At 45.5% G+C, this 10839-nt stretch overlaps 1 protein-coding gene across 1 annotated transcript; it reads right to left on the bottom strand.

The window, feature by feature from the left end:
* Positions 1-653: 653 nt before the first annotated feature.
* LOC117407825 (zona pellucida sperm-binding protein 3-like) lies at positions 654-4901 on the bottom strand. Its single transcript, XM_059014640.1, has 10 exons — positions 4819-4901; positions 4128-4303; positions 3666-3772; positions 3215-3306; positions 2807-2987; positions 2459-2567; positions 2165-2256; positions 1677-1762; positions 1200-1313; positions 654-886 (listed from the first exon to the last, which is right to left on the bottom strand). The coding sequence occupies exons 1-10, from the start codon at positions 4883-4885 to the stop codon at positions 726-728; spliced, it is 1185 nt and encodes a 394-aa protein (XP_058870623.1). The 5' UTR covers positions 4886-4901; the 3' UTR covers positions 654-725.
* Positions 4902-10839: the final 5938 nt, after the last annotated feature.

Below are 10839 nucleotides of genomic sequence, written 5' to 3'. Positions count from 1 at the left end.
GCAGAGGTTCACCTTCCAGCAGGACAATGACCCTAAACACACAGCCAAAGCTACACTGGAATGGTTTAAAAACAAGAACTTGACTGTCTCAGAATGTCCCAGTCAAAGCCCAGACCTCAATCAATTGACAATCTGCAGCAAAACTTGAAAATTGCTGTTCACCAACATGACAGAACTTGAGCAATTTTGCCAAGAAGAATGTGGAAAGCTGTTAAGACTTACCAAAATGACTCACAGCTGTAATTGCTACCAAGTAATTCACTCAGGGGGTGAATACTTATGCAACCAACAAATGTCTTGTAACTTGTGTCAATAAAAATATTTTACACCGTCAAAGTTAAGTGTTGTGTAAATCAAATGGTAAAAATACCAATTAAATCAAATTTTAAATTCCAGGTTGTAAAACTACAAAATGTGGAAAAGTCCAAGGGGGGGTGACTACTTATGCAAGGCACTGTACTCTACTTGTTTTTGAAAGGGTTGCTACAGGAGCCATGTACCAATCCTGTTACTCAGTTCTGCAGTATGATCATTTGTCCAGCAGAAAGAGGTTAAATTCCCTTAAAACATCCACACACATTTAAGAAAGTTACTCCATGGCAGAAATCAGACAGACCAGAGGAGATTTCTCATGCAGACATTTTATTTCAGCATACAAAAGATGAAATCAGTATTGCTGTGCTGGCGAGCTGATGGAAATTGTGCCGACTGTTGTGTGCATTTCATCAGTGGGGTGCAGGAATGAGAAGCTCACTGCTGGACTTGGAGCAGAGTCTGGGATGATGCCACACGCACATGTAGTAGCCCAGAGACAGGGCTCCCAGGACAACCATCAGGAGCAAGGGAGCAGCCAGGACAGGCAGCAAGGCCAGAGCCTGCTGGGGTTCTGGAAGAGGAGAGCAGAAGGGATTGGGAACAGGAAGGGTTTCCAGTGCAGGCGTGGTCTTTACAGTGCCCAGGAGCAGCGTCAATAGGAGTCTGTTGCTTCAGGACCTGCAGGGAGGCACACTTGGGACCCTGTTGGTAAGGGTGGGCAAAGTCCCTGTGTTCCAATAATAGAAACATTTGAAGGTCTTGGCAGAACTGGTAACACATCTTCAATCCGTCAGCAGAAAGTGTACAGTAAAGATGAAGTCAGGGCCATGTTTATACATGCAAGCTACGTGTACACAGGATTGTAGACTGCAGGCTCAACTTACCCTCCAGTGATAGAGCAGGGCTCCTCTGGTAGAACTCCTGGCTTCCAGCAGACAGCTCTTCAGGAAGGATCCTCAGGGGTCCCAGCACTGCAGTGTGTCTCAGTCCCTCTTCAGCTGCTCAGGAGAAAAGGGGAGCCTGGTTAGAAACAGGACCTGCTGCTGTACAGCAATGCCTCATGCAGTACCAGTCACTACAGCAGGGGGCAGACTGAGGCTAGATGAAACAACCCAAGCTTTGTGGCCAACACGCCATTGAGCAGAGTACCAGCACGAACAAGCAGCCTCTCTGGCTGGAAGTGGGGGGGGGGGGGGGGGAAAGGAGTCAGGTCTTTAGTAACGGATACCCGAGGCGCTGCACCCCTATTTGAGCATCATTTGTTGGCTGCCATACAATTAGTCAGTCACCATTGCATTATAACCCAATTAAACCCTGCAGCTACCTGTGTATTTACAGCATATACAAATAGCAGCATTTACCAGTGTCCCTCCTCTTCCTCTTATTGCAGTTGGAGGTACAGCAGCTGCACACAGAGCTCTGACCAGGGTTATCCAGGAGCTCCCAGCTGCAATAACAGGACATTTAAATCAAGAACAGTGCAATAGACTTCTACTGGATAGAGCAGCAGAATGAATGTCCAATGACAGACACACTATATGAACATGTATAGTTCACCCCTGCATTTCTACATGCACAGAAAGTGCCACAATATACATTTAGAATAGTTTAGGACTCTTTAGCACAAGTGGCTCCCCAGGGACTTGCACACACGCCTCGTTATCCCAGTTCCTGGTGACAGTGAAAGTGCATTTCAATTAAATTCTTCACATAACTAAGGAGGCACAGAATTGATGTTATTCAGATCAAAAGACACTAGTCCTGGATCCCTGCAGTGTTGGTTAACTGGACCTCACAGCCCTGAACTCCCCTGGAACAGAGAGCAGACTCAGCAGTGTCCAGTCCTTACCTCCTGGATCTCTGGTTGAATGAACAGGCTTTCTTGGTGGGGTTACTGAACTGGGCAGGGTCCCAGGCCAGCAACTGACAATGGATATAGACCTAGGAAATTTATTTTAAAATAAAAAACAACAACAACTCAGATCATGAACATTGCTCTAGGACCTTGGAAGTGTACTTACAAAAGCATTACACACACTACAAGCAGAGCATCAAATACTCACCAAGAAAAACACCCCAGGCATAAAATCATGGTAACTAGCTGCCCTGTAATACAATCCATATTAACCCATCAGATACTCACATCTGTATTCAGTTGTGTAAACTTGAAGGCCTGGACAACAAGACGGATCTCGGAAGTCTGGACTCTGGGCAGAAACCTGGAGCTAGCAGCCTGGCTGTCTACAAAGCATCTGCAGGGAGAAATGAGAGCACTGAGCAGGAGCAGGCACTTGCCAGGACTGGGGACCACTAGGGTGTGAGGCCAAAGTAGTATTACAAGGACAAGTGCACAAGCATACTGCACCCCTTTTTCTGAGCGCCCCTTGTAAAAAGGTGGCACAGTTTGCAAAGCAGGACTGCTGTGCTCCCAAGTGCTAAACATTCAGATTTAAACTGTACATTTCCTATACAGCTTCCAGTGAATATCTACCCGTGGTTGGCGATGAGCGGGTAGGTCTGGCTTGAAGGGCTCAGCTGTGGAGTGCTGGCAGCGACACACTCTTCCACGTAGACCATCAGCGGCATGTGAAATTGCTGCTTCACTGCGGCTGCGATGTTGATGGGGGACCCCAGGAAGAACAGACTGGAGGTGCGGGGGGCTGAGAATTCCTCTGAGACAAAGGAGGGGAGCATGAGAACAGTAATCCACCCAACTCCTCACTAGCCAGGACAGAGCAGCATTGACCAGCACCAGAGGAATTAGCTGAGCATGTTCTACTGGACTGGAGGAAATGACCCAATGAGCAGCACAGGCTGCTGCCCCTGCCAGGTTAGTGTTGCACTGGATGCCTTTTCTAAACTAATAGACCAAGGGTACATTGCAGGACAGCAAACTCACCATTCATAAACCCCATTGTAAACTCCAGCTTCCCAAACCCAGAAGCATCCCCAAGTGCAGGGTTATACACTGGAGGAGTCCAGCCAGCAAGTCTGCAGAAGACACAGGTAGAGAGCTTTGGTTAGAGCAGCAACACATCAAAACAGTTTGTAAATCCGCAGAGGAATGCCTTTATGAAACTGAACTAAACCTATGGGGAGCACCAACTCTATAGAGGCGAATAGCAATTGCAACAGTTCCTTGAATGCATGAGAGGTCAAAGGGAGTAAAAGCCACTCATTAGGGAGGTCATTTTAAATCAGGTTTCTCCACATGCTGGTCATGCTACAGTTCCCCAATGGAAAAAAAAAAAGGTCAGCTTGCAGCTGCACCAATCACTGCTACCAAGAGGAGGCAGCAAAGGGAAGGGTTCAAGACCTACAAGTAGAGAAATCAGCTCCACAGTACTCACTTGGTGTAGGTGCACACAATAGCCTGAGTGAATGGAGTCTGGTAGAAGCCACTCTGGGTGGGCTGGTACGTCAGCACATTCATGTAACTGATGATGCTGGAAGTAACCTGGGCAAAGAAATGGATGAAAGACCACAGCAGTTTAAAAGCAAAATCCCATTTGTTCTCCCCATTAAAAGCCAACAGTGTTTCCTATGGCGTGGAAGCTGCATATAGGCAGGCAACGTGGTCATTGCCAGGAGCATTATGGGTACAGCTGCAGTGGTCCATATATTTGTAGTATTACCCCAAGTGTAAATAAACGTAGTTTCTGGGTTAACAGTTCCAATATCCCGACTTAGCCCGTTACAGAACATAAAGCTGGGAAACCAGAGGGATGAAAGGAGAAACCATCTTCATGTGGAAAAGAAATGAATGGGAGCCTGAACTGGAAATACTAGAGAAAGAATGAGCGGCCACTTACCATGCGCATAAACCTGCAGTCAAGCAGCCCGGATTGGAACTGCACAGTGTTGTAGCTGCCGGTGGACGGAGAGCAGCTTCCCAATAGAAAGCCTTTGGGGTCCAGGGGAAGAGCCTGCCCAATGTTCAGCAACACTCTCACACTGACAGAGTCCACACCACAGACTACAGTCCCAGCTACAGGGGAGAGATTGAAACATTTCACACGGAACACAAGAACATCCAACACAGAACTAATAATTTTATTGTAAATGAGTGTTACAAACACAGGTAGAAACTAAACTTGTCCTTTTAGTGCAAAACTAGATACAAGGTGTACAAACTTTAGAGCTACTTGTAAATAAGCAATGCATTAGATCTTGTGTATGGATACATACTTACTCATAGTAGGTCTACTTGTGCAGTTTAATACAACTCGTGACTAAACGCCTCGTGGTTTAGAGTGTTTTTGTATAAGTAAAAAACTCCCCCGTCACCAGCAGTTTATATACTGCGCAATGAACTGACCAGCAACATTGTACTGGGAGTGGAAAAGACAAACTATGCAGCAAAAATACCACTTCTAAAAAAACAATTACATAAACGCAGAAGCCATAATGATCACTTAACAAATGAACTGGCCAGCATGTGTTTATCTAGTACACAGAGACCGGGTCCCCCCCTAACCCCACAATAGGTTTTAGATACTATACCGTCCTGTGTTGCTGCAAAGGGAATACAGCAAAGGGCCAACAAAACACTGCTCAGAAATAACTCCATCGTAAAAACAGGACGATACTATTCCACCGCCGCCCGAGAGCTTTTATAGAGATATTCACATTAATTCATTAACAAGAAATGACCACTAACACCTGTGACTGTCCTGCGCGTTGACGCTTCTAAATTCCACGTGTACTGCAGAGCTCAGCGCGCTCAATAATGTGCATCAATTGTTGTGTTTTTAAATGCGCAGGTTTTTTTTTTAATCTTGAATTATTCATAATGTATTGTTACAGTAATCGCATTAATAAACAATGATGAATGTAAATGCTCCTACGAGTATCTGTGGCTGTCACTACATTACATGTTCAGCGGATCCAGATATTTGTTGCCAGAACTGTTAGACGATCACGTACACATTTAGAAATACTGAAACGAACTAGCAGTTCTCAATATAGGACATGTGTGTCATTGAATTGACTTCGTTTCTTTTAGTATTTATAAATATACAACGACAGTATTGAGAGCTTTATTGTGATGGACACGTACACAGTTGAAAACTTGACTTATTTTTCGGAATACATTGGAAACATAGAGCGCGTTCGTTTCTCAGGAACGCGCGTGTGGAGTGCGGCAGTGCAGCGCTCTCGCTGGGAGTGAGGCAGTGCGGCGCTCTCGCTGGAGTTAGCGGTCACCTCGCCTGGTCAGTTCAGTAGTTTGAATTGCTAATAAAAGCCTCTGGACGGGGCTCGGCGCGTATCATCCTGTTTACGTCAGGGCCTCTTTCTGGAGCGGTGTTGTAGTGTCGTTTTGTTGGGTGGCTCTTGCGGTACCAGAGGAAGGTATATTAATGGGTTGCATATGTTCTGCATTGAAACACAGTCTTTATAGTGTACATCTGTTTAATACAATAGAGTGCTCCGTCTATGTTCCTGTATTGCATATCGTATTTGTATAGTATGATTTATAATGGTGGCTCGCAGTGTGTTGCTGGTTCTGTGTTGTAGTCCCTCTGTAGCTTCAGTTGTGCGGTTAGTTGGACGCTGTCTGTGTTTTAGATATATAGATGCTGATCAATGTCTTCATCTCTTCTTGGCAATGCTGACTCCTGCATTTATTAAAACATCATTCTATCTCAATCACAACGTGTTAATAGTAAAACGGACTTAATTAGTTTTTTTTTTCTTCTCTGTTGAACAACTAACTTGGCCAAGTCTTAATTTTTGATTTACAAGCAGAAGGTACAAACGAGATTGCGACGTGTTAAGAAGCCACTAATCTTAAAGCTACTGTATAATGAAACAAAGTATTTAATGCTGGGCACTTTATGACAATCTTTCTGCATGACTGTAATTACATTAATAAAGGAGTCGCTTCTGCTTTGAAATGAAAGTGAGAACTACAATTTAATGGTTGGGGGGGGGGGGGGGGGGTCAGTCTGTAAAACCCCCTAAATACATTTCTGGCCTCAATACCTGTAAAAAAAACTATGGGGTTTATTTGATCTCAACATTGGTGGGTTTAAATCATTCAATTTGATTTCTTTCTTTCATTTGGGATGTGTAAGTATTTAAATAGTGCAATAGCTGAAGTTGTTGCTGCTACCTCGTTTGCAACTGTTGCCTGTGCTGCAGTTCAGACTCTCTCCAATGATCTTTCAATATCTGGCCGTGCTGTAGTTCAGACTCTCTCCAATGATCTTTCAAGATTTCCATTACATGAGAGTAGATGTTAAAACTTCATGCTGATTTGAACTCGGCTCTCGCCAAGATAAGCACCAACTAAGACGTAGCTTTACAGTAAACTAATGTGATCCAAATGTGTCTCCATCCATTTACGTTTCCTTCCATATGATGATGTAGATATCCTTCTGTCTGGTGTTAATGGCTGAAGTGTAATGCTGGCTCCAGGGATCAGCTTATTTTGCCTCCCTGGCGCATCAGCACACACAACGGCTGCGATGCTGGCTCCGGGGATCAACCAAAGTGCGGCCTCCCCAGCGCATCAGCATGACAACCGTCTGGATTGAGCTAAGTAGGGTACATCTCTGGGGTTTTCAAGTGGGCACCTTCCATCCTCAGTGTTTCGTCGACTAGCCCACGACACCTCAAGAGGGCTCGACGGTGATTCTGGCGTCCCAGCATCACCCCCCTCCGTCCCCCACTCAACTCAGCCCAGCTTACTTACCTGTCCCCAGCCAGAATCTTTCCGTCTCAACCACAGCCAATTGCTGCTCCTCTCTGCTGCTTCAGATAAGTTCTTCACTGTGCGACGCAACTCTTTGCCACTGAACCCGACGTCTCTGAGAAACCGGGTTGTAGAGTGTGCCACAAATCCTCGACAACCCACTTCCACTGGGTAAACCCGAACTCTCCATCCTCGCTGTTCCGCTTCAGTGGCTAGTTGAGCATACCGCAGTTTCTTCCTCTCATACGCCTCATCTACAGCATCCTCCCATGGCACTGTTAACTCTACCAGGTGAACAAGGCGTGCCGATCCAGACCACAAGACAATATCTGGTCGAAGGTTAGTGGTGGCAATCTCAGGTGGAAAAATAAGCCGTTGACCAACATCTGCCAGCATTTTCCAGTCTCTAGCAGCTTCCAGTTGTCCTGGGCGAGGATTGGTTTTAACACCTTTTCTTGGTGGTTGCTCTCCTGGGCGGAGGAATGTTGTCTTTTGTGTGTAATGTTTTGATGGAACAGGTGGCAACTTATTGGTCATGTTACGTTTGTCTTCCAATGCTAAGGCCAAACATCGCAGCACCTGGTCATGGCGCCAAGTAAACCGTCCTTGGCTAAGAGCCACCTTACATCCTGTCAAAATGTGCCTTAATGTTGCAGGTGATGAACACAAAGGACATGAGGGATCCTCTCCTACCCAGAGGTTTAGGTTCTGTGGTGATGGGAGAACATCATATGTTGACCTGATGAGGAAACTGATCCTGCTCCGTTCCATTGACCATAGGTCTTGCCAGCCAATCTTGCGTTGTTCCACACTCTCCCATCTCATCCATTCTCCCTGCTTGGCCTGGGAAATGGCCTTTATACACATCATCCTCTCCTCCTGCTTTTGCACCTCGTTGACTACCAGCTTCCTCCTTTGAGCTGGGGCTGCCTTGTGCCATGTAGGAGGAGTTGAACTGAAACCAAGACCCCCTCTTCCATGCTGAACTTGCCCCATGACATCACCAATTCGAAGGGCAGCCTTTGCATCTTCCACAGCTTTCTTTGCCGCCCACTTTCTTCCAGTTTTCAACACAGGTGCTGCCTCCCTTACGCATTTATTGCGTGACTCTACTAATGTCATTTCCAGTCTGACCTTGGCGCACTTAAACTCCTCGGTTAGAGCAGAGACTGGTAGCTGCAGTATTCCTTTACCATAAAGTCCCACTCTGCTGAGGCAGCGTGGAACTCCCAACCATTTCCTGATGTATGAACTGATTAAAGCTTCCAGCTTCTCTACTGTTGTCAAAGAAACCTCGTACACAGTCAGTGGCCATAGCAACCTCGGCAGTAGACCAAACTGAAAGCACCAGAGTTTTAATTTACCTGGTAGAGCGCAGCTGTCTATGCTCTTCAACCCTTCCACTACTTGTTGTCTAACTTCTCCCACACGAACTGTGTCCTTTAGATCCCCGTCGTACCATCTCCCAAGACTCTTCACTGGCTTCTCAGACACTGTTGGTATTGCCTCACCATTAATGAAGAATGTTTTATCTACTACTTTGCCTTTAATTATAGAGATGCTCCTTGATTTAGTGGGCTTGAATTGCATTCGTGCCCATTCAATGTTATTGGTTAATTTGCCTAATAATCGATTAGTGCAAGCCACCGTTGTAGTCATAGTTGTCATGTCATCCATGTATGCGCGAATTGGTGGTAGTCGCATTCCAGAAGCCAAGCGCTCTCCTCCTACTACCCATTTTGATGCCCTAATGATTACTTCCATTGCCATGGTAAAAGCCAGTGGAGAAATGGTGCATCCTGCCATTATTCCAACCTCTAGGCATTGCCATGTAGTGTTGAATTCTGAAGTTGAAAAACTGAATTGCAAATCTCCAAAATAGGCTTTCACTAAATTTGTTATTGTCATCGGTACACTGAAAAAATCAAATGCTGCCCAAAGTAGTTCATGTGGCACTGAACCATATGCATTAGCCAAATCCAGGAATGTCACATGGAGCTCCTTCCTCTCCTTTTTAGCTGATTGAATTTGTTGCCAGATCACATTGATGTGTTCTAAGCAACCTGGGAAACCTGGAATGCCTGCTTTTTGTATTGAAGTGTCAATGAAGCAGTTCTTTAATAGGTAAGCTGACAATCTCTGAGCAATAATGCTGAAGAAAATCTTGCCTTCTACGTTTAATAGGGAAATGGGACGAAACTGACTGATACTTGTAGAATCTTTTTCTTTAGGTATAAAGACTCCACCTGCTCGGCGCCATGCTCTTGGTACAACCTGTTTTTCCCATGCCACTTTCATCAATTTCCACAGAATTCGTAGAACTCCTGAAGCACTCTTGTACACTCTGTACGGAACTCCATTAAGCCCTGGAGATGATGAAGCCCTTGCTTTTTTCACAGCTTGCTCTATTTCTTTCCACTTAGGTGCACAGTCCTCCATTTGGTATTCTGGTGGATTGATAGGTGGGATGTCTGACGGAATTGACATAGGCTCCTGCCTTTTTGAATCTGTATGTGTTTCCTCCAAATATCTCTCCAGCTCAGCCTTAGATGCTTTTAGTGTGCCATTCTTCTCACTGGTGAATAACTTCTTTACAAATTTGAATGGGTCTTTATAAAAGTTAGCTCTCGCACGCTCCTTCTTTTTGTAGCGTTTCCGTAGGCGCTCAGCTCTGCGCAATGTTGCAAGCTTATCTTTTATGACCCTTTGTAAGAGATTGAGCCCCTCCTTCTGACTTTGTTCTGCTCTTCTCCATTGGTTCCTCAGCTGTCTCCTTTCTCTAACTAAGCGTTCAATCTCCTGCTGCCGTCTAGACTTTCCAGGAATAGTTTGTACTTTTTCCTTCCTTTTTTCAACTCCAAACCTCTCACTTCCATATGCGTAGATGATGTCCCCAAATTTATCCAGCTTCTTTTCAACTGTTCCACTTAATCTTTCCAATGCAACGCAGAGATCTGTGTTTACTGTGTCCCATGCAGTTTTCTCACAAGCTCTTGGCCATTTAACTCCAGGCTTGTGCCCGTTGAGGTTCTTCTCTCTCTTATGCTGGTTTGTCTGACCGGGTTCACAAGGATCATTAGGTTCATCACTAACTGTGTCCATGCAAGTCCTCCTCACATCTATGACAGGGGTGCTGATATCCTGCGAACTGTGGTTTGCTTCCTGTCGCTGGATTTCATTCGACTGACTTGACTGACTTCGTAAGAAGTACTGATCAATGCGAGGCCCTTGTCCCTTCTCCCTCAAGCATTTCATTCTCCCTTGATGAATCTTCAAACCCCTGACCGTTGTCGCCTTGCTCCAGCCGCAGACACAAACCTGGAGTTCCATGTCTTTGTTAACTGCAGATCTTGAACTAGTCTTTTGTGAAGTACTCTCCATACTCATATCCGTTTCCGTTCCTAAGTCGTTAACCGTGTTGTCCAACGTTGAGTCATCTTCCGCCCCCGCTCTCGCAGACTCTAGGGGTATTTTTCTCTTTAATTTCTTAGAAGCCTTGGGCGGGTGTCTCCAGCATCCTGTAAACACAGAGCTGGATACTGCCGACAAGGGTAGCTAACCCTTACCAGCCCCAATGGGGTCTCTTTCCTCCTGTCAGCTGTCTCTCCAGGCTGTCACAAGGTCTTTCCCTTGTTGCCAGCTGCACTATTCACAGCAGTCACTGGACGTATCCAGATCTTCATGATTTCCATTACACGAGAGTAGATGTTAAAACTTCATGCTGATTTGAACTCGGCTCTCGCCAAGATAAGCACCAACTAAGACGTAGCTTTACAGTAAACTAATGTGATCCATATGTGTCTCCATCCATTTACGTTTCCTTCCAT

Source organism: Acipenser ruthenus, chromosome 48 (assembly GCF_902713425.1).
Source record: "Acipenser ruthenus chromosome 48, fAciRut3.2 maternal haplotype, whole genome shotgun sequence".
Taxonomy (NCBI): domain Eukaryota; kingdom Metazoa; phylum Chordata; class Actinopteri; order Acipenseriformes; family Acipenseridae; genus Acipenser; species Acipenser ruthenus.
The sequence above is the reverse complement of the archived record's forward strand: the minus strand, read 5'-3'. Positions and strand labels throughout refer to the sequence as shown.